At 48.2% G+C, this 22,964-nt stretch overlaps 8 protein-coding genes across 8 annotated transcripts; 6 read left to right on the top strand and 2 right to left on the bottom strand.

The window, feature by feature from the left end:
* Positions 1-2,357: 2,357 nt before the first annotated feature.
* N7537_005928 (uncharacterized protein) lies at positions 2,358-4,077 on the top strand (the record flags this gene model as incomplete). Its single annotated transcript, XM_056896985.1, has 4 exons — positions 2,358-2,441; positions 2,499-2,700; positions 2,754-3,149; positions 3,209-4,077. 4 exons carry the CDS (start codon positions 2,358-2,360, stop codon positions 4,075-4,077), a joined length of 1,551 nt encoding a protein of 516 aa, XP_056752770.1.
* Positions 4,078-6,411: 2,334 nt separating this feature from the next.
* On the top strand, positions 6,412-11,171 carry N7537_005927 (uncharacterized protein; the record flags this gene model as incomplete). The annotated part of the gene is made up of 4 exons (XM_056896984.1): positions 6,412-6,930; positions 6,990-7,169; positions 7,222-8,182; positions 8,326-11,171. The coding sequence occupies 4 exons, from the start codon at positions 6,412-6,414 to the stop codon at positions 11,169-11,171; spliced, it is 4,506 nt and encodes a 1,501-aa protein (XP_056752769.1).
* Positions 11,172-11,514: 343 nt separating this feature from the next.
* Positions 11,515-11,832, bottom strand: N7537_005926 (uncharacterized protein; the record flags this gene model as incomplete). The annotated part of the gene is made up of 1 exon (XM_056896983.1): positions 11,515-11,832. One exon carries the CDS (start codon positions 11,830-11,832, stop codon positions 11,515-11,517), a length of 318 nt encoding a protein of 105 aa, XP_056752768.1.
* A 1,164-nt stretch (positions 11,833-12,996) lies between these two features.
* N7537_005925 (uncharacterized protein) lies at positions 12,997-14,456 on the top strand (the record flags this gene model as incomplete). The annotated part of the gene is made up of 2 exons (XM_056896982.1): positions 12,997-13,627; positions 13,696-14,456. The coding sequence occupies 2 exons, from the start codon at positions 12,997-12,999 to the stop codon at positions 14,454-14,456; spliced, it is 1,392 nt and encodes a 463-aa protein (XP_056752767.1).
* An 826-nt stretch (positions 14,457-15,282) lies between these two features.
* N7537_005924 (putative protein N-terminal asparagine amidohydrolase) lies at positions 15,283-16,558 on the top strand (the record flags this gene model as incomplete). The annotated part of the gene is made up of 2 exons (XM_056896981.1): positions 15,283-15,460; positions 15,585-16,558. 2 exons carry the CDS (start codon positions 15,283-15,285, stop codon positions 16,556-16,558), a joined length of 1,152 nt encoding a protein of 383 aa, XP_056752766.1.
* Positions 16,559-17,796: 1,238 nt separating this feature from the next.
* Positions 17,797-19,679, top strand: N7537_005923 (basic helix-loop-helix domain-containing protein). The gene is made up of 3 exons (XM_056896980.1): positions 17,797-18,121; positions 18,621-19,175; positions 19,233-19,679. Exons 2-3 carry the CDS (start codon positions 18,644-18,646, stop codon positions 19,571-19,573), a joined length of 873 nt encoding a protein of 290 aa, XP_056752765.1. The 5' UTR covers positions 17,797-18,121; positions 18,621-18,643; the 3' UTR covers positions 19,574-19,679.
* A 1,149-nt stretch (positions 19,680-20,828) lies between these two features.
* N7537_005922 (uncharacterized protein) lies at positions 20,829-21,235 on the top strand (the record flags this gene model as incomplete). Its single annotated transcript, XM_056896979.1, has 4 exons — positions 20,829-20,843; positions 20,902-20,942; positions 21,009-21,077; positions 21,145-21,235. 4 exons carry the CDS (start codon positions 20,829-20,831, stop codon positions 21,233-21,235), a joined length of 216 nt encoding a protein of 71 aa, XP_056752764.1.
* A 310-nt stretch (positions 21,236-21,545) lies between these two features.
* Positions 21,546-22,863, bottom strand: N7537_005921 (putative extracellular cellulase CelA/allergen Asp F7-like; the record flags this gene model as incomplete). Its single annotated transcript, XM_056896978.1, has 2 exons — positions 21,546-21,956; positions 22,021-22,863. 2 exons carry the CDS (start codon positions 22,861-22,863, stop codon positions 21,546-21,548), a joined length of 1,254 nt encoding a protein of 417 aa, XP_056752763.1.
* Between the last annotated feature and the right edge of the window lie 101 nt (positions 22,864-22,964).

The following is a 22,964-nucleotide window of genomic DNA, read 5'->3' as shown; positions in this document are numbered from 1 at the left end:
ACCAGGACGGGAGATGGACGCGTTGACAGAGTCCTGGGTACCAAGTTCCCTTTCCCCTGGACTCTGAGCACAGACCTGGACGCGGGGGTGAGGAAGACATTTGATTGGGCTGTCACAAAAGGTCGTCGACTGTCAAAAAGTACCACCACTAACCCTCCGTAGTATAGTTACTCGAACCATTTTGCAAACAATTTCGTTCCCCGGGAGAAAGAGGGTAGATCATGCCGTGGTGTTGGGATGCCAAACACTCTATTATCTCGATCTGTCCTAGAGCGGTGTTTTTTTATTTATTTGGAATTGATTATAGCCCATCTTTGCGGATAAATCGGTATCGGCGAGAGCTACGGTCGTATTAGTAGGTACTTTTTTTTTATTCCCCTGTGGCTTCAACCGATTTGCTTCACTTGATTTGGATTGATTTGGCGAGATTGAGGTCTGATCTCAGGGGGGTTTGGGCCTTATGCTATACTCAGCTGAAGCCAAGGTCTATGATTCCAGAAACCCACTGTTTCTGGCTTGCCACCCCGGAGTACGGAGTAGTATATGTCAATGAACGTCGATCGACAGCAGCAACAAGCTCAAGACGGGAATAAAAAAGAAACACTGACAGATTATCGGCGAGTCATCACCCAGGATCCAGGGTGTTGGGCCAAGCACAAGCCTCACCTTGATAGGTTCACGAAGGATGGGGAAGTGTGGATTCATTTACTGGAGTTTACTTGGTTGGTTGCTAGTGTCGGGGCACTTTGGCGTTGAGATCCGAAGATCGAAAACACAAAAAATAAAAGGTGTTATAGTTAGATAATGATAAATCTAAGTAATATAGTGTAATATAATAGGATAATATAGGCATCATTATATCATTATACACTTTTAGTACTCCATGTACTTTTCTTATTCAAAGCATCACCGATGACGAGTTTTTTTTTTTTTTTTTTTTTTTCTTTTTTTTTTTTGAACCGGAAGCTCCGAAAGGTCTGCGATCTGCACATTAAGAATAGCACACACACGGCGTCAAATAAGGCCTGTGCGTATTCCAAATGGGTGTGTTTGTGCCTGACAGCTAGACGCGAGTGCTGTACTTGTTTCATAGGTTCGTGTCTATGATTTACATCTATATTGCTAAGGTCTAGGGTGAGCATTGGTTGCCTCGTATAGCGTAAGTGATTTAGGGATCTGATCCCGTAAGATTTTTTGAGTCTGTTGGAACTGACAGCAACCCATGAGACCTTGTTTGTGGGGGGATCGATAATGAGCGCCATTCTTGGGTTTTGCCCGGACATGGATTTATGGAATAATAGGATTAATGAATTAATCGAATTATAAATTTAATATAAATTTAAATACATAAATACATAAATAAATAAATAAATAATAAAATAGTAAAATAGTAAAATAGTAAAATAGTAAAATAATAAATAAGAAAATAGTAAAATAGTAAAATAATAAAATAATAAATTCAAAATCAGAATTAAAATAAATTATGCGATCTACAAATAGTGGGAACAGGGATCCTGGATCGGGTCCCAAGTCTAAGCTACTGCATGTCCTCTGAATGCGCCAATCTCGCTGCATACGATCACTCGGCTTCTAGGATCATCCATGTTGAATTAATGGTCATATTTTTTTTCCCATCGTCCTTTTGTCATTTACATGTTAAAGTCTAGAACTGAAAAAGGCTTGCATATCCCCTTCATATTCTTTTTGATTTTTGATTTCTATACTCCCTCAGCTTTATTTAAAAGAACATCCCACTTGATCTTCTTTCAAGATATTTCATTCTCAACCGTTCCAACCCCCCGTCGCCTTTCGTTTACTTGGGTACACAAAGAGTGGAGGCTTCCTTTCGTTCCTGCATTGCGGTTACGGACAGTCACTTTGCTGCAGTCATCCGCTTCCCATCCCCATTGAGATACCTGCACATTGTCAACTCAGACTATGTGAGTACATCCCAATCCTCCTCCGGCTCTGTTTGTAAGAGCTTGATTGGATCCCGGTTGTCGGAATCCCAGCGTTTGTCCTACCGGTTGCCGTACCGGAGCGGGAATGGCCTTTCCGCCGTTGGGTGTTCATGAACACCCTCTCCCGGGGACGGACTGGTGCTGCCGAAGATATTGAGAGTCAGTTGGCTGACTGTAACTCCACAGCCATCAGTACCAACTTCTTTGCAAGACTAAACCGCAACCCCGCCACTTGAGCAACACTATCTATAAAGAGAACAGTCTCTCCTGGACGTGCAACATCCAGAACCATCGTCACTCTCATTTTTGGTACCTCGATTCACTATTTTGACTGATACTCAATCACCATTCTCGAGACCATCGCGTCAGCACCTATACGTATCTATACCCGCCACAATGGTTTATAGTAAACCAACAAGCGGAGCCATGAAGAGGTCTGCCTCGGCACTCGAAGGACCCCCCGGGTGGGGCGATGTTCCTGTATGTTCTCATTTGGGAGAAGAAACCTACGTTAACCCTTACTAACATCCTGGCTAGCCGATGATGACCAACTCCCGCTCATCATTCCGTCCCCCTTATGCCCACTTTGCCATGATTTACCTTGACCGTGATGGCAAGCTTAAGGTCGATGAATCATCTGCTATTCAAGAGCAAAACTCTACGGTCTTCACCCCAGAAGTCCGCCAAAACTTCCTCGAGATTCTGGGTGAACGTATCGGCTACCATGCCCCTGCTCGCCGTATGTTATCTAGACCCTCGGCTCAATCAATATACGCTAACACCAATATCTAGAGACAATGGACACATCTCCTCGTCGGGTGAGACGTCGCAAGGGCAACGCTCCTATTCTCTCTATCAATGACGACCCCCTAGCTGAAGAGGACACTGATAGCGAGGACGTTCCTAGTGGGTCTGCCGAAATGGTTCCTCTTCGCATTGGAGATGCCCAAAAGGTCATGGCCTACTATGAAGGTGCACTAAAGCACTTCCAACAACTGAACTGTCGTATGGTTGCTAAGGCATTCATCAAATTCATTGAGCCTCGCAAGCAGGTCCGACACCCTTACAACGGTGGCAAGCCACCTGCAGGATCTGCCCCCGGTACTACTGGCGACCCAGAAAAGACTAAGCCCGAGTGGTGGCCTCCCGGTGTTATGCACAAGGAGCCTGACCACTTGAGAAAAGAGTGTATGATTTGCCTACAGTCTGATATATTCTTGATCTACTTGCTTACTTATCTCTAATAGACCGCATTGAGCTCTTGCTTCACATTATCCGCAAGCTCGGTGCTTACGGTATTACTGCCGATAAGCTTAAGGATGTTGCTGGCGACACCAAGCGAAGCTTGAAGCACGCGTCTCACGTTGAGATCATCTACGAGATCCTCCGCGTCCGCAAGATGGAGGAGCGTTTCGAACGAGGTGAAGTTGATGCCAATATGGTTGTCTACACCATGAACCGCGGCCCCAGCCCTAAGGGCGACGAAGAAGACGACTCCTCCTCCACCTCAGTCACTATCGAGGAGCCCGAGCACATCAACCAAGGATTAATGACCCCAATCTCATCATTCGACCAAGCACCTACTTCATTAACCACACCAATTGACAACATCCCAACTCGCTCCGTCCCAGGCAGCTTCTCCATGGCGGAGCCACTCACCTTCGAAAATCCCGCCCGCCAGGACCGCCCTTACTACACCACACCTCCTCAATACACCGATTCATTCTCCTCGCAGTCCATGCTCAGCACTCCCGTGACCGCGGAGATGATCAGCCCTCACGACGTCTCAGTCTCAGCCTTCGACTACTCTGCCCACAACACCTACTCCAATTCTACACCCGATCAGCGTGGAGTAAGCGGCCACTACGATACCTGGACCCCGTCTTTCCGCCAGAACATCTTCAGCCCCGTTGACTACGCTACACCATCTAGCCAGGGTATGCCTCAGCCTTCAATGACCTACCAGATGCCCATGGTATCACACATGCAGGACATGTCCCATCACCATGCCCAGCAGTCCCACATGGACTCCATCCACCAAAGGTCCCTACCTTTCCGCACAGGATCGTTGGGCCACCCACACCCTAACGGGATGCCTCTCTCTCACACTGTCTAAATGGGATGTGGGTTTCTTCTGTCAAGATGGCTCGAGGGTGGCGATTTAATGGGGCATAGGCATGGGTATGGTATGGGTATTAACGAACATATATGAGTGATATGGCTCTGGTCAACAAACTTAGCGCTCATCAGAGGAGTTGTTTTTTTTTTTTTGGATTTATTGTGGTATAAAAATTTAGGGTCATCTTGACAGGTGCCGGTACAAATGGGGTCTGTTTGGTTATTTTCCTCCTTTTTTTGAAAATATTTGGGTTGTGTTTGATTGAAAGTGATATATATTCCGGTCTTTGTTTTTCAGTGGTTTCTTTTTGAGTCTCCATGGTCTCGTCTCTTTTTCCCACCTTTCTTTTCTTTCTTTCTTGGTGTTGGCCTTATGCGTCTTTACTTCTCTGCTAATCCGCTTATCTGCTTGGTTATTTTGGTTTTCATTGTGTATATGGGTTTTCAACATGGGATGTTTGGAGCTGTTGATAAACGGGATTTGGGTAGATATTTGATAATTTTGTTCTGTTCATACTACTCAACACGTCTCCTTTGTGGGTTTTCTTTATAAAGTTATGATATTGCTATAGGATACTATCATTCGACTATCCAACTAAGCTGTACCTAGTTCTTAGTGATACAGACACGCGGGGTGTCTTGTTATAAACATAATCATAACCAGCAAATTTCCAGTCCTTCGACCATATGACCCAATAGGTCTTGAATCAAGTCGACAAGAAAAATCGGCTGCTGATGCAACCTCCGCCCTTCCAAGGTTCACATTATACTGAAGATAACTACTATGTCTTTTCTCTTCTTAGTTCTATAGCTTGAAATATGAAAACACTGTAAACCCCATAAAACGTACAGACAACATTGAACCTTTCGGTGTATAACCAGGGATACGGCTCTTGTGAGTCCCTGCAAAGCTATTAAGCGTCTCGTCTGTTCCCTTAAACTAGTCTTGTCATTACAATAACATGAAGAGTTGAAGAGTTTCCCGAGAAATTCCTCGCACTAGAACCATGTTAAAACAACTCATAATTCCATCCTTGGCTGAAATGCGTCGCAACCTTGGGACCTTGGATAATTTGGGATGCGAAACCCACGTCGACCTTTTTGACATTCCACATTTTTCCTTTTTCTTTTTATAGATTTCATGGTCTAGGTATAGTATATGACGTGGTCGAGGTTTTACCCACTGTGCCACATCTTATCTGAGAAGAGGACAATAGACATCACCTGCAGAGGTACTGTTGCATTTATTGGACCGTAGAACTCCTTTATGGGCTTATATAGGCTTGTGTACCATTGTTAACTTCCTCTATACTTCTATCTTCGGTCCCAAGACTCTTCTCCCCCCCCCCCCCCCCCCCAGCTTTGTAGTTATTATTATCATTATTATATTATATCTTATTTGGAGACTCAAGTCTCTCTTGTCGCTCCGTATGTATAACTTGATCCAAACTATCTGCTCTAAATAGGAATGAATAGACCTCAGGAGGCTACGATGGATATGTTGATATTTGCTTAGATATAGTCAACGATAACTAGTTAGCTACCTAGGTGTTTACATAGGTCTTGTCGATAATAACTACGTATTGTTACTAGGAATATTTCATCTAATTGGTTCTCGAATAAAAAGAAATTCAATGACTCGCGCCAGCCGCCGCCCAATTAGACGCACACGCGCGCCGACATAAGCGCTTGGTCAGCGGAGTAAGCGGAGCCACTCCGCTCAGCTTGAAGCTCCGTGAGCACGGCGGAACTTCCATTTTCATCCTCTTCAATCGCTTTACTCTCAGTACGTGCTTACATTCCGGACATTATTCTCATGCGGGATGTATTACAGGGCTGATAAACCGGTGCCGCCTTTCTAGTTCACGCCACTACCGCAAACTCCGACGCGCATGCTTCACGAGTTGAACAATCCCAATCAATCGCAAATACTGAAGGCGACAAGTCCGTGAGGTCGCTTGTACATCCCCATAAAGCGACAATACCCGTGAGTTCACTGACGCGTAGTGCGAATCTATTCCCGAGTCCATTCAAGTCATCAGCTTTGCCCTCCGACATTCCTTTGTATCCTTCCGCTGTCTCTTCCAATATTGGGCCATCCCGGCCACCCCCTCACGGCTTTGTAACATGGGCTGACATCTTCATTGTCGCCTCGGCGCAATAACTTCAGCAAACAGCCAACAACCTTTCAGATCCTGCGCAATCGATTTGCCCACCGCATATCGGAATTATCCACCTCAAAAATCCGAAATCAAATTGACCATAGAGCCAGCGGCGGGGCTTTTACAAGAGGCGGCGGCCTATCCAGTTTATTCCGCTGTTTGCGGACAGGATGGCTAGCCCGTTTAATCCTTCTGCGGGCCGTGGTCACCGGGGAGGCGCGCCGACCGTGCAAGGCTCGACGGGGCGGGGAAGAGGTGGACATACGTCAACATACGTGCCGAGAGGGTCAGCTGCGCCTCGCGCAGCGAGGGCTCGAGGGCGTGGACGAGGGTCGGCGACATGGACGGCTCGTGGCCGTGGTCGCGGCGCAGGCGCTGCGAACCACACCGCGAATGGATCCCAACAACCCGCAGAGGGTCCTAAGCCTGGTGTTGTCAGCTCGCCATTTGCGCAAGCAAGTCAACAAAAACCTGTCGTATCGCCGTTTGGCGCTCAGCCCGCCCAGCAGTCTCCATTTTCCAGAGTCTCAAACAGTGCTTTGGCTTCGAACGTCGCTCAAAACCCGTTCGCTCAATCGAACATTACAAAACAACAATCCTCGGCGAAATTTGTTGGCGGAGGATCTAATGTTGCCGCGTCCATGGAGCATGCATCAACGTTGAACACTTACCAGGAACGCTTTGACAAAGTCAGTTTGCCCTTCATCGAATACAGACAACGCGATCACGGAGCTAACCAACCTTGCAGCTGAAAATTGATCAAGTGAGACAGCGCGAACGGGCGATCAAAGATGGCCAGATGGCGGACCCGAATCAGCCGACTTCTTTGAACCAGGCTATCACACCAGTGGGTACCTGCACCGGCATGTGTCCCGATTTCGAGAGGGTGGAACGGATCGTGCAGAAAGCAGTCGACAAGTGTGAAAAGGTAATGTTGCGCCGGTTGCTATTATTGGCACCACGCTGACAAGAAGCTTTAGTATTTTAATCCGGCAACGAACCAGCTGGAAATTATGGAAACCAAGATGGTGAAACGCTTCCGACGTGCGGCAGCTGGAAATGACGAGCAATTGCCCTCGGATATCCGGACACCAAAGACACTTTTACAAACCATGAACTATCTCATCCGCTATGTTATCAATGGTGGTGAATCGTTGGCCGTCATCCACATGTTTGTCTGGAACCGGACGCGATCAATCCGGAACGACTTCTCGGTGCAGCAACTTACACACGAAGAAGACGTAAAGACAGCGGTCATTTGCCTAGAAAGGATTGCGCGGTTCCATATCGTGTCCCTGCATCTTCTTTCGAACCCGGCGAACACGGAGCAATTTGACCGTCACCAGGAGCGTGAGCAGCTCAACAACACCATGCTCTCTCTCATGTACTACTACGATGACAACCGCGAGCGCATCCACTTCCCCAATGAGGACGAGTTCCGCGCCTACCACATCTTATTCTCAATCCATGACCAGCGGCCTGATCTGGAAGCCCGTGTCCAGAAATGGCCAACCGCCCTACTCGCTTCACCTCGAGTGCAGGTGGCATTGGAACTCTTTGCCGCTGCCTGTAATACGTGGGAGCCCCAAGGTGCTCTAGATTCCCGCCGACCGAACGCAGTTGCTCAGGGATTCTACACTCGCTTCTTCAACATCATCAATTCTCCGAGTGTGTCATATCTGATGGCCTGTGTGGCTGAGGTATACTTCAACCACATTCGTCAGACGGCAATTCGTGCAATCTGGAAAGCCTACTGTCGGACTCCACTGTCACAGCAATCCAAAAATGACCATTGGACTGTGGAAGAATTGACCAAGGTGTTGCACTTTGATGACGACGAGCAGACAATTGAATATTGCAATGCACAGGGCTTACAGTTTGTGGAGAACGCGAGTGGTGGACTCTATCTCAATTGGGGTGATCGATCAGTAGACTCTGTTGGTAAGTGGTTTTAAACGACAACATCTCAGCCAAATCCTGTAACCTTTGATTTCCCTCCTCATCCCTCTCCGTCGCCCCAAGTTCATGATACCTTCAATCCTATATATTCCTCTTTTTTTGTTTTGTGGCTAACAATTTCCCAGACTTTGCACCTTCGTCTGACCACTCTTTCTCTGAAACCTACGTGGAGTCGAAGCGCGCCGGACGTAGTCTTGTTGCCATCATTCTCGGCATGAACATTAGAGAAGCCGCAAGAATGGGCATGATAGATCGCTCCCAGTTGCCTCCAAAGAGTGAAACCTTGCCTGAGGCAGAGGCAGATGACGGGGATCTTTTCGTGAGTGATATTGATAATCAGACGCCCGCACCTGTGGTTGAAACACCCAACGCCCTTCTTCAGGACACGACCGCTTCTGAATTCCGGATCGCTTCTGAGTCTCAGAAATCTTTACAATCTACTCCTGCAAGTTCGCCTTCTCTCTTCCAGCCAAATGTACCACCCGTCGCTTCAAAGCCGCCAAATCCTTTCGCGGCGGCCTTTCAGCCATCTAAAATGGCATCTCCCCCCTCGAATCCGTTCGCAACTTCAATCCCCTCCACCACTGTTACGCCCGCAGCGTCGTCTCCTTTCACTTCTTCGCCAAATCCATTCTCGTTCCCAAAAGAACCCGAAAAGACCGACGCCTCTTCCCTGACCACTACGCTCTCGCCCTTCCAGACAAAACTCCCTTCTTCTCAACCCGACACTGCCGACAAGCCGGCTGTTTCGTCTATTAGCCCTGCTGGGCCCTCATCGTCTGCTTTCACCTCTACTTCTTCTTCGTCCATATTCTCAAAGCCAGCGTATGCAAACCCCAAGACAAAGACGCCTGCAACGTCTCCGCCCGCGCCTACGTTTTCAAAGCCCAGTTTCTTCCCTCCTGCATCGTCGACTACGGACAAACCAGCCTCTGTGTTTTCGAATGGCTCCGGTTCTGTGCTATCCTCCGGCGCGGGCGCTTTCACTGCGCCATCTCCATTCTCATTTTCCAAGCCATCAGAGCCAACTCAAAAGACGGAGACACCGGCGACAGTCAGTACCGCACCCTCTACGCTGTTCAAACCCAGCACTTCGCCTCATGAGGTGTCGACTGTGGATAAACCTGCGTCTGTATTCTCTTCTGGCGCGGGTGCTTTCACTGCGCCGTCCTCATTCTCATTCTCGAAGCCATCAGAGCCAACTCAGAAGACAGAGACACCGGCTCCAGTTACTACCGCCACATCTACGCTGTTCAAGCCCAGCACCTCATCTCCCGCTTCGTTGGCTGAACCCAAGAACCCCTTCGCGGCTTCGACATTCTCTGGTACTAACCCCTTTGGTGTCACAAATACCCATGCTCAGTCTACGGCGACTAAGAGCGATGCCAAAGCCCAGCAAACAACGATTGCATCGACTAACCCATTTGCGGTTTCGAACGCTCCACTATCTTTCCCAGCTGTGGGTTTGGGAAACACTGTTACCTCTGCTGCTCCATCTCCATTCCAGGCCATCAAAGCCCCGGAGACATCTGTCAAAGCTAAGGAACCTGCACCTGCATCGAGTCTCGGTCAGCCCTTGTCGCCGTTCTCTGTGAACAATGCTAGCACCATTTCAGAGTCTTCTGAAAGCCAATTTCCAGTCCCCAGCTCGGCCTTTGCAGTCCCCAAAGCACCGCAGCCAAGCCAGAAATCAGACATCCCAGAAACCACTGCACCCACGCCCGAGAACCCACCATTAGGGTTGTCTCCATCTTTGGGTAGTTTACAGTCGCCCAAGCTAAGTGAAACTTCGGTGTTCAGCCAGTCCGCACCTGCACAAGCCCAACTGCCTCGCGCACCTCCTATAAACGGCTCGGCTTCGATTTCGGGCACGCGTCAGTCTGTTTCGCACACCCAAGCCACCGCCTCTTCGCCTCCCCGGACTCTCTTTGAAGCACTTCGGCAGCCAAAAATATTTGACACCACATCGAATGCATACTCACCTGAAACGGCAATTACTCAGCCGCCAGCACCCTTGTTCCAAAGCCTGGAACCCTTAGCGGCGCCAGGACAGCAAGCGTCATTGAAACGACAGCATGAAGCCACCGATGCAAATGCATCACATCAGCGCAAGAGGCGCTCCTCGCTGAAAGGAAAAGCTCCTGCTGCAGCCTCTGATGGATCATTCAAACGTTCCGTGCATTTCGAAGAGGAAAAGCCTCTGCCACAGGAGTCACAAGTGTCTTCGGTGCACAAGAAGTCTAAAGTCCATGAAAAGAAGCGAGTGCTGGATGAAAATTCCGAGTCCCAACCGGAGGAACAAGGTCCGAGTACTAAGGTACCCAAGGTTTCCCCAGAGGAGGAACATGTCCCTTTTAAGTTCTCCGTCTACAAAGCAGAAAATCGCCCCATGCCGAAGCTCCCGATCCTAGAAAAGCTGGAAGAAAAACTTGCACGAGCCAAGGCCTTGTGCGAGCCAACGCGTCTTACTGAAGAACAACTCCAGTACATCGAGGAAGCTCGCCTGAAACGGGCTCGCCAAGTTGACGAGGATGAGATTGCCCTCTCCCGGGCACGGATCTTGGCCGAGAAGTTGAGAACTGGCCCTGGAATCTTTGATGGTTGGACTGGAAAAACCCGAGAGCCATGGCACGACCCAAACTGGAACCCCATTGCCCGGATTGCAGAAAAGTATCGCGCCCGAAAAATCCCCCAACCAACTTCATATGTACCCCCGCCTCTGACACTTAATCGCACTGCCAGAGGATACGAGGTCGCCTACGCCCCTGATACCCCAAACCGACCTATGTCCCGCACCGAACAGCGTATCCGACGCACTGGTGCCCGTGGATTGGCACATGTGCCCCTTGATTTCGAACGTCACAAGCGAGAGAAAGAGGAGATGGCTAAGAGCAAGAACGGAAAGAAGGAAAATAACGACAAAGACAAGAAGGTTGAGAAAGAGAAAGACGTGTCTTCTCACGGCGTTTAAGGAGATGCACTATGCTTTCCTCATTCCCCATGTTGTAATTATCTCATGGTGTATCTCACACTGATTTATTCTCCTCTCATATGGGCCATGGATCTGAGCACTCGCTTACTCTCTATGCTCATCTCATGTTTGCATTTCGTGGAGTCGTTTTTAATGATATCTTTTTCCCCAATGGATACTCACAGCGAAGATTTATTCACATCTTTCAATTGCTTTCTTTTCTTTATCTATTTACAGGCTGGGGTATAAAGGAGGCGTTCGATATGCATACGCTGGGTTATTTGGAGGCAAGTCTGGTTATAGAGTGATATAGCGGCACATCACATATTTAATTTCTCAAAGGCTAGTCATGAACAAAGCCAACATCTAGACTGACTAGATGTTCAATCTCCTGAATGGTCGAGGTTTTCATATCCTCTTCTGCACCGTATTCCTGCTCGAGCATATGATTTTTCCACTGACGGACTGGGGCTTTCTCTTTGAATAGCTGGCTAATGTCGTTGTTTGTACTATCCGTTGTTTCGAAGAACCAGATGTATGGCAAGTAAAGATTACTAGTTCCGCCAAAAATAAAACCCAGCATGGGCCCCAAGCTGATCGAGTAGTAGATATAAGGACAAACAAAAGTGATCAACCAGATGGTGAAGAAGAAGACTCCCATGGCACAGGCAGTAATCTTGTTTCGGTTTCGACCAACTGCTATCTAGGAAGATATGGTGTAGGGCAACGTGCCAATGGAGAAGTTGAAGAAGACGATGTTGATATAAGCGAAGACAACAATTGCAATGCCAACGCTTTGCGTGAAGGACCCTCCTTCACGGGTGGTGTTCCAAGTCCGCCAACTGCAACTAGAGGACACAACATTCCGATAGTGCCAACTAGTAGGTTTGCGTGGCGCCGAAGTTTACTCCCGAGTGCAACTGAGACCCCAACTGTGATGATACGAGCGTACTATCGTTGCTAGAAGGGGATTTTGGAATCTTCTGTTTACAATTCGCGAGTTTGTCAAGGCTTATTTCAATCAGAGTGTGGAGGCAAAATGTTTACTTGTGAATTCGGCCATTGAAGGCTTGTGAGATGATCAACGGAGACGACCTATCAAGGTTGTTATTTAACATTGGAGTACTTTATAACCGACCAAGCCAAAAGATATAGTAATCTTATCCTTTTGATCACTTCGTTTCCAACTCTTTTCCAGTTCTTTTTTTACCTCTGTTTTGGATCGCCCGACGTGTATACTTCTTTGATGTGTTTAGTACATGATAAGAATAAGACCCTTTAAACGATATTCGAATGGTATCTCTTTCTGTACCCTTGGTCTAGATATCGTGCTTGCATGGCTACAACACATCCTGTCATTATGACAGATACTACTCGTCGTCATCTTTTCATCATTGTTGTTCTATAGATCAACCAGTCAGCCTAAGATTGCAAGAAAGAAAGATCCCTCGAAAAAGGCACACATCCCTCCCTAGATACCAGATAGGTGCCTAGAAAGTGCTAACGCTATAAGGACCTACACACTTGTGTCGGATTATAACGTAGAGTAGCAGGAAGAAAACGAGAAGAACCGGGGAAGGGGCGGAAAGCGAGGCGGTAAATTGGTATCCCTAGCCAATAATAACATCAGCATACCGTTACATCGATGTACGTGATCTATATCCTGCCATATGAGAGCGGCAACGCTCTTGAGACCACATCCTAGTCAGTCAACCACGTAATTGATTTACCCTTGTTAACTTGTGCTGCATCTAAAGTCCACGGCTTTTTTTTCCCCCAAGGGCACTTCACTATTCCAGTATTTCTTTAATCGCACCAGCACGTCATGGCACGCTCCTTGGGAATATTCGCACGCCCTGTCCACTTTTCGACCTCCTCTCGACCTTCAATCCCAGTTTTCCAATCACCTTGGCATCGAAAGTTCGACTCTATGTCTTTCGTGCGGCTAGGCACCACAAAGACCGAGAAAAATCGCGTCAAGTATGACTGGATCGAGGGGGTTGAGCCACTTGAAGAATATCAACCTGGGGGGTATCATCCCATCATGGTGGGGGACGTGTTACATAACCGTTATCACATTACAGACAAACTTGGCTTTGGTGGGTATTCGACGGTTTGGCTTGCCCGAGATACTTATCTGAGCCGATATGTTACTCTCAAGATCAGCGTGGCCAGTTCGATTCAGCACGAGACGCAAGTCCTTAGAGCTCTGTCTTCTCCACCTCCATCGTCTTCATCAGAGCATCCTGGGAGTGGGCTGGTACCTGTTTTCCTAGATGAATTCGAAGTGCAGGGTCCCAATGGAGAACATACATGCTACACGGTGGCCCCTGCACAATGCAACCTTAGAGAGGCCTCTTTTAGCCATCTTTTCCCTATGGAAGTTGCACGAGCACTTTCATATCGACTCGCACAGGCCGTTGCTTATATACATTCACAAGGCTATATTCATGGAGGTTCGTTATAACCATAGTTATGTATTTAAATACTAGTTTGCTAATATTCAATACGTTTGATAATTTAGATATTCATTTAAATAATATTTTGTTCAAGCTCCCGTCAAGCTTCGATGAGCTTTCCATCAGGCAATTCTATGAAAGATTCGGCGAACCTGATACAGTCCCTATCACACGATGTGACGGAGAACCATTGCCCCCCAATGCCCCGACTAAAGGTGTTGTACCGCTACTCATAGGGAAATATGCGGAGGAGTTCTCATTATCCGACGCTTATCCCCTTCTAACTGACTTTGGTGAGGCGTTTCCCCCCACTTCGAAAACTCGTCTGGGGAAAGACTGCCACACGCCAAATGCGTTTCGGGCCCCAGAAGTCAAATTCGAATCGCAAATGCCTTTGGGGTATCCCTCAGATATCTGGAGTCTGGCTACAGCAATATGGGAGATTGTTGGAATGAAGGCTATATTTAGCACCGATTTTGTGGATGGGGATCAGATAGCGGCTCAGAATATCGATGTACTAGGGCCTATGCCATCGGAATGGTGGCAGCACTGGGAAGCGCGATCTAGATTTTTCGATAAGGATGGATATCCAGTGGAGTCCTACAAGGGAAATCAATGGCCCCCGCTCGAGGAATCCTTTGAGACTGGTGTACAGGAATGGAGACGGAAGATGGGAGGCGAGATTGAGGAAGATGAAAAAGTTGCGTTTCTGGATTTGATGCGCCGGATGCTGTCCTTCCGACCAGAAGAGCGACCAACTGCTGAAGAGGTGCTAATGTCGAATTGGATGGTTAAATGGGCATTGCCTGATTGTGAGCGGAGATAACGGCATTTTTCTTGTGTTTAACGTTCAAAATTCATGTATTTATAGTCAAATAACAAGGATCGATGCAGAGTTCTCTACATGATTGGGTTAAATAGAGCAGTTGAGAATAGAAAAGTGTGTATCAAAATGTAAGTTTTTTTCCCTGTCGTGCTAAGAAGCGCATGGGTGGTTCACGGCGAAAGGTATTAAAACTAAAGGGACCAATTCTAAATGGCTACATACTAGAAAGACAACATGAGTACATCGTCAGCATCAAGTAACTAGTTAGTTGCACACACAATTGCACCAATCATAGTTCAATAGGTGTAGGTAAATATATCGAGTATTGGCGTTTCCTTGATGCTTTTTATAGCTCGTACAGCTGTTCATAAATTTAGTCTGTAGTCTTGGCAATAAATAATTCAGTTGGTATCTGGGAATATCAAAATGTTCATGATGGTGAATCTAGAAAGTCAGGGATATTGATCCCTGAGGCACCAACTTTCATAATGACCCGCAGTCCACACCATCGCTTTTCCGTCCAAGCTACAACCATACCCTGGAAGTGCTCCTGACTCGTACTCGAAAATCACAGTATATAAATAATTATCTTGGGTATATTGTGATATAGCTCAAAGATTTTGATCTGCCCGTCATCATTCTGGCAAAAATCCTTCCCCGTTGTGTCCGTGTTGGGACCAGAAGTCACGAACTTCATACCTCGACCACGTCAACACTACCATTGACTTCAAACGCATCTCTATCACGATTCACTAAGGAAATACCTATCACACAACACGTGTCATTTCTTAGCTTCAGAAACTTCTCAACCTCACCGTTTCGCAAGATGAGGATCGCAACCCTTCAATTCGCACCGAAGCTAGGCGATCTCAAAGGCAATATTGAGAAAGCAAATGCTTTATTGAAGACCGGCAAGACTGTTTCTGTAGATGGAAAAGAGCTCGGGGTTGGGGTCGATCTGTTGAAGCCCGATATCCTGGTCCTTCCCGAGTTGGCGATGACGGGTACGTACCTTCCCAACAAAACGTCCAGCGTATATTGAGCATCATGAACCCCGTCTTCCCCCAGTCTCTAATCTGATATTCAGTTCAATTTATAGTAAAATTTCACTCGCTAATCATTAAGTAGGCTATAACTTCCCTTCCTTGGAAGCGATCAAGCCATATCTCGAGCCAGCTGGTGATGGCCCCTCTGCCTCGTGGGCGCGTGAGACTGCCAGACGCTTGCGATGCAAGGTCTGCGTGGGGTATCCGGAGATTGAGAAGGATTCTCAAAATCCCGACAAAGTTATATACTATAACTCACTGCTTGTTGTCGACGAGAACGGGGAGTTCATCCTCAACTACCGCAAAAGCTTCTTGTATTACACCGACGAAACGTGGGCGACTGAAGGTCAAGTGGAGCGAGGGTTCCATGAGCTAGAATTTACTTCCCAAGGGACGCTATCTTCCTTGACGAACCCGGTGCACCAGGGCGCGCAGGTTTGTTCCGAGAAAAAGCGGGTCGCGACTTCGCTCGGTATCTGCATGGATATCAATCCGTACAAGTTTGAGGCGCCATTCGACAAGTGGGAATTTGCAACTCGGGTGCTTGACTCCAAGTCCCAGCTTGTCATTCTGTCCATGGCCTGGTTGACCACTCTGAGCCGGGAAGAGCTGGATGCCTTGAAGGAAAAGCCCGAGATGGATACTTTCAACTATTGGCTTCAGCGATTCTGGCCCCTGTTGCAAAAGAGGATGGAACATGAGGTGGATCTTGACGGCGGAAAGGCGGCAGAGTCTCCGAAGAAGATCGTCATCGTCTTTTCTAATCGGTCGGGCGAGGAGCCACCGACAGACGATATCAAGCCACCAGTGCAATATGCGGGGACAAGCGCTATCATCGCTGTGACGCAACGGCCCACTCTCAGTGCTACGGAGAAAAATGCATGGTCAGATGCGCACACCTCTGATGAGGAATGTGAGACAGAGGATGCGGGCATCCCATTCGACGTCAAGATACTTTGCTGGGACATGCTAGGCGCCACGGAGGAAGGTATTTGTTTCGCGGATACTACGGCAGATCCACAAATGGTATTTGCATTGAAAAAGGCGTCCGAGTGAGGCGGTGCACTAGACGCGTCAGGCTATTCCACAGAGTATATGAACAGGTCGAGGGTCCACCCTTGCGATATGACATTAGAAATGGTATCTCGATCACCCGAGTTTCTGTGATACCTCCCAATCCAAGGACATATACGCTAGACGGTGTATATTTCTCAGTGTTATGGCGATCCTTCCTACAAGAATGGAAACTCCACCGATTGCCACAGGCGCATCATGTGGAAGGGATCCATGTGATAAAGGACTTAAACGTGATGACACACAGAAGAAGATCATCGAGATCGTCGCAATCTTCAGGCGCAAAGTTCACACATTTAGCTTAATATCGCCTCGAGGTTGAATTTTGAGGCCTCCTGATCACTCAGTCTCGTCTCCACGTTGATCAGTATGCACACAAAGTACTAGGAAATACCTTTTTGGATATCCGATGCAACCCTTTGAAGATATGGTGGTGTGGAGGGCTTAGGGAATGCTATTTCAGGATGCTTGATCTGAAACATGTGATTCTCCTCTCCCCCACCCCGATGAGAGATCAGAGATAAAGGGATGAGCACTACCAACGATGTATCCTCTTCAGTTTGGTGCATTTTGAAAAGAATTCGGGTTATATTATGACCTAGATCAGTACACCCACTACATTGTGCACGATCTTGTTTCCCATTGCTACCACCGTCCTGGGATATTTCCCTGTTGCGTTTCCTGATTCGGTTGAAGGGGGTATTCCATACACTAGTGGATCTAGGCCGATCACTTGCAGGGGAACAAGGATGGACAGCCACCTCGGATCAATGCCGGGTATATTTCATGTAGTTAGCCGGCCTCTAGGGTGTCTAGACTACGACTATATACCTATTAATCGTGTAGATTTATGAAGTTCTTTGTATCCGACGGCCCGGCCCCTCGTAGTGGGTGAATAGCACCTGTGATTGGTCCATAAGACACCCCTACACGTGATCTAGGATCACTCACACGAGAGCCGGCAGCCAATCAGAGACCAAGAAAGTAGGTGTGCAGCAGAGGGGCACGGGATGGCTGCACATGACTTCTGATGAGAGATGGAGGCGTAGACATCCCCGGGGCCGTTCGAGCATTTTAGTTGGTTATCTTCAGCTCTTGCTGTCGGTTTCTTTTTGGTTATGTTTGCAAAATTGTCTAGACCTCCAGGGCTTCCAGGTGGCTCATTTGCGATATGCGGTTTGCTTATGTCAGTGTACATTGTTGAAAAAGAGCAATCAGGTGATTTATTGCGCTATTGGTCGTTCTGGTCCACCGGATTCAGCGCGACTCCTCCTCTTGACCACCTCCTTGCCACGTGAGCAATCCATCTTGAACTTGTCCGCTGCTCTACATCTTCCTAAAGAAACACGTTTTCTTATTTCTAAATTTACCGCGAGGTAGATTGCGAAGTCGTTTGCATATCCTGATATCGGCTTCCTCAAATTTCCAACTTTCCCATTTTCACATCCCAATTTCGAATTCGGGTTTCGCAGACAACGTGACCTGAGTCTTGTTGTTGTCGGGCAGGTGACTTCCTGTCAGGTGATAAAGAGAGATCATCCCAAGGTACGGCTCCATCAATGCCCCATCTTCATCCAGATCTCCCCATGTTATTGCACTTCGCGTCGTGATGCTCATCGGAACTGGTGCCCTTCACGATGCTTCCCGTCCTGTGTGACCTGCGCTGCCTGCAAGCCATCAGGACGCGTTCCTGATGTCTGCAACCTCGCGGATATTTCGAGACATCGCATTATATGCGATCGCTTGACAACGTCACTACCCCGTAGAACTGTCCCCATGCACTGCCGCCTACCAGAAAGAAATCTACTGGCGATGGCCGAGTCCGACGTGACTGGCCTCCCTAGGATGCCTTAGGAGCGCGTCGGACCTACGCGTCTGTTTACTTCGCGGGGGCGCCCACTGATCTTCCCGAGAGGGATTTGATCTACCAGGCACCAACTTACAGGCTGCATTGACATCTCCAATCACATACCATTCTCTTATCCTCCGAGACTTGTTTTACTTCACTTTTTACTTACTGGCCACTAACCACTACCACGGATAGGACGATTAGCTTTAGGGCTTAGCATGTCTGATCCCACCATGAATAGCCCGGATAACGGCTCGCATAAGCGCAAGAGAGACGGCTCTGAGGATCTTGGTCCCGACCCGCAGCGTCTTAACCGCTCTTCCCACGGAAGCAACGGCAGCATGGATAACCAGCACAACTTTGGCCACGGGGGGCTCGGAAACTACGACCACGGACTTCCCAACACTGGGGCCGAACTCAACATCGATCAACAAATTCTTCAACATGTCGGTCCGCAGAACGGCCTGTCCGACGATAACGCGTTGACCGCCAATGCCAAAGCCGCCCTAGCTGCCCACACTCCTCAACACAAGTACCCCCCTCCTCCCGATTCCGGCTTCGATGCGAGCAACCTCACCCAAGGGTTGTCCTTTGGCGATGAGATGAACCAGACTCCCATGGGCGGTGGCCACAACCACAATTCGACCGCTGCTGCGGTTTATGCCGCGCGCGAGGCTCAGAGTATGAACCAGAAGCCTACCGTTGGTTCCCCCGAATGGCACCAAATTCGCAAGAACAATCACAAAGAAGGTAAGGACCACTCTTCTGATCCAATTCGTGTGTTTACATACTGACCCCTTCCCTTAGTTGAACGTCGCCGCCGCGAAGCTATTAATGAAGGTATCAACCAGATTGCCCGTCTTGTACCGAACTGTGATAAGAACAAGGGCGCGATACTCCAACGCGCTATTGAATATATCCTGCAGCTCCAGGAAGAAAAGAAGAACATCGACGAACAATTCGAGAAGCACAGCCTGACTGCTAATCATGCTATCGCCGAGATCAGTAGCTCGAACTCCAAGCTCAAAGGCGAGGTCGCCCGACGCAACAACATTGCCCTGAAGTGGCTGTCGCGTTGCCGGGATGCCGGCCTGGACTTTGATGATTACGAGGAGTCAAAAGAGCTAGAGTCACTGGAGATGGATTAGGCTTATTATCCTTATTCTTCTGCATGTGCTACGACTTGTTGCGTTTCCGGAGGTCAAGACTTGAACATACCCTCATCTCTCTTTTTTTTTTTCCAAATCTGCTATTCTGTTGTTGACAGATCTTTTCTCTTACTACCATGGATGTTTCCTCCAATCGATGTAACCTCACCATGAACTTCTCATCCTCCCCCCCCCCTCTGTTTCCTCGCAATACGGTTTGCCCCTGGCATTCTGAGTGTTAAATTCCCCATTAGCTACCCTTACAACTTGTCTGTGCAATTTCCTCTCCTGTTGTTTCACCCCTTTGATCATTCTCTGCTCACACATTTGCGGTCTTTGTACGCTACTCGGGCTTTGTTCTTTTTTTCTCTCTTTGTTCTTTGTTCTTTTCTTTCATCATTAATGGATTGTGGGCTGGCGAATCTACGGCTGGGATGGGTTTGCCTTGGAATGGAGCTGCGGGTTGATAAGTCCTTTTTTTTTTCAAACTGCTATATTATATCTCTCTTTAGAGTTGTCCGTGTAGGAATCGTGTCATAATTGTATATTTAGTCGTGTGTTGGGTTTCACCAAGTCACAACATAAGTATGGTGTAGATTGGGATATCTCCCTTTTGGGGGTGAGATTGTGGCAGAGATAGTCCCGACCTCCGGAGGTCCCGAGTCCGAGTCACGTCTTCTCACCTGAGCACCGGGGAAGAGCCATAAAGATTGTACGGTTGGAGCATCGCACGGATTGGCTATGTTCAATGCGCAATCGTAGAGGAGCACATTGCTCGTTTGCACCTGCTTGATGTCAATGTCCTGATAGTAATAGCCTAGGAAGCTCGTGTACGGAGCGTTTGCGCGGATAAGATGGAGGATATACAGTTAAGTTTAGTTCCGAAATAGTTTAGCCTAAACAATCTTGGAATGTATGTATGTTGTAGGTGCGCCTAGGGTTACATCATTGAGTAGTTACTGCCTATATGTAGGTAGCCCTAAAAAGAGAGCTACAAGTTCCATGTACTTCCATAAGGCGTCATTGAAGTTTAGATATAATAAGAACAAGCCAATAAGCCAATACAAGAACATAAGAATACAAGAGTACCTACATAAGTATATAACCCGCCACTGACTCACGGCCGTGCGGAGATAACACAGCCTTGATCAGCTTATGAGGCTACCCCTCTATGATGTCAACGAAATCCAGATCTCTTCTACTTAAGTCTGTTTCCCCCTTTTCCTATCACCACGTTTCTATAAACCATCTCAAAATGTCTTCCTATATTGTGAGTAAATACCATATCCCGAGCGTACACCCCATGAGCATTTCGCTAACTCTCTTAGATCACGTGCAAGCCAGACGCAACCGACGACCAGGTTCAAGCGTATGCATCTCATGCCCATATTCCATATTCGAGATACACTATACTAATATCTCAAATGTCTTTTAGCGTCAAGGACCACGCTAAGGAGCAAGGTGGCACCATCGGACACGAGTATTCGTTGATCAAGGGCTTTGCGTGAGTTGTTCTGACACTATCGGTCCTTTTCCAGTGTAAGATGGCTAATTCTCGGTGTTGTTGATAGTGTTTCTTTCCCCGAGGACACGGTTCACAGTCTGGACTCACACCCACACGTGGAGAATGTCGAGGCCGATAAGGAAGTGAAGACGCAGTAATGATCCACTAGATGTGAGATTTTGCGGATAGCATATACAGCAGGATAGATTCGTTAGCATGTTGCATCACGGCCTATTCTGGTTGTGGGGTGTACAACTGAGTCTTGACCAGCCAACTACGGATTTATGATAGAGAGCCAATGACCTTTATGTTTCAGAGAGTGTGTGTAACCTTGTAGATAGACATTGCTATATATCATGTTGCAATGGACTAGGTAACCTCGAACACAGGAATCTCGCCAAACCACCTCAATAAAAAAAATATCAACAGAAGAAAGTAAATATACAACACCCATCCTCAACGGAAAATTTACAAGTTCGACCCGGCAGTAACCTCAGTGCCAGAGCTAACTCCGACATCCTTGACAACGACAGTCTTGCCACTGGCACCGGTAACCCGCACATCAACAGTGCTAGCACCGAATCCAGCGGTGTTCTCGAAGAAGTTGTAGTTAGTGCGGGTGGTGCTCTTCCATGAACTACCGCCATCAGTGCTAACCTCCAACGCAGTCACAACCTCGTTGGCATTGACAACCTGCATCGAGAACCAGTAGGCGGATGTACCCTCCTTGTTCTTGAGCTTCAGGGGTCCATCCAGATCGCATGAGACATATGACCAGGTGGTCTGGATGATGCCAGCGGAGATGTCTGAGAGCTCGGCGAAGGCGTTTTGGAAGAGGTCGAGGTGGTTGCTTTCGCATTCAGGGCATTGATCAACGATCTAATTTCTGTTAGAGTTGCTTTGGGACGGAGAGGATTTGTAGGGCAGGGGAAGCTTGACTTACCATCGCTTTGATAGAGTTACCCTTAGGTCCGGTGACGGATACACAGGCACCGCATTCCGCTGCATTGTCCCATCGCTGGAGAGAGAGGGCAGTGCCGAAGAGGTGGCTTGGGATGGTGTAGCCGGAGAACGAGCATGTTCCGCCGGCGACGTTGCCGCCGTAGAAGGTGGCTTTGCCGGGGGTCCCGTTGGAGGACCCGGTGGAGACAGCTTTGTTGGAAGCAGACTTGGTGGCAGAGGAAGTGGCAGATTCGGTAGAAGTGCTGGCAGCCTCAACAGGAGCCTGAGTGGTGGACGTGCTGGCGACTTCGACGGGAGCTTGAGTGGTGGAAGTGCTGGCGACTTCGATGGGAGCTTGAGTGGTGGAGGACTGCGCGGCAGCGGTCTCCACGGCAGGGGCCGCAAGGGTCTTGACGACAGCGGCAGTCTCAACTGACGCAGTGGGCAGAACATCCACAACTGGGGCAGTCTTGACAACTGCGGCCTCGGCAGCAGAAGATTTGGCGGTAGAGGTCTCAGCAGCAGAGGCCGAAGAGGTCGTAGTCTCGACTTGGACAACTGCGACGGGGGTTGTAGACTCCACGACAATGGCAGTAGACGATGAGGTCGCTGTGGGCTCAGCGGAGGGTTGGGACTCAACAGTAACTGGAGTAGATGTTGGGGTAACTGTAGTCTCTACCGAGGTCGCAGTGGGGTATGTTTCCACAGTGACGGTCTTGTAGTAGACGCTCATAGTGTAGCCCTTGGGACAGTATCCGTCATATTCGCGGGCACCTAATGGGCCGGCAGACACAGTAGCAGCGCTAACAAGAGCGGCCACAGAGGCTAGACGAAGATACTTCATTGTTGGATATGTAGATCGAAGTAATGAAGGGTACTGTAAGACAAGATATCGAAGATGGAAGATCGAATGAACGAAGTCACAGGTAGACTCTTAAGGATAGG

This window comes from Penicillium hordei (genome assembly GCF_028827395.1).
Source record: "Penicillium hordei strain IBT 12815 chromosome Unknown utg000003l_segment0_segment0, whole genome shotgun sequence".
In the NCBI taxonomy this organism is placed as follows: domain Eukaryota; kingdom Fungi; phylum Ascomycota; class Eurotiomycetes; order Eurotiales; family Aspergillaceae; genus Penicillium; species Penicillium hordei.
Note: the sequence above shows the minus strand (reverse complement) of the source record. Positions and strands in the feature narration are given on the sequence as shown.

Bases quoted from the DNA above. Each gene is read 5' to 3' on its own strand.
- N7537_005923 (XM_056896980.1), top strand. From the start codon at position 18,644: ATGTCTGATCCCACCATGAATAGCCCGGATAACGGCTCGCATAAGCGC. The intron at 19,176-19,232 runs GTAAGGACCACT...CCCTTCCCTTAG, and splicing joins CAAGAACAATCACAAAGAAG to TTGAACGTCGCCGCCGCGAA.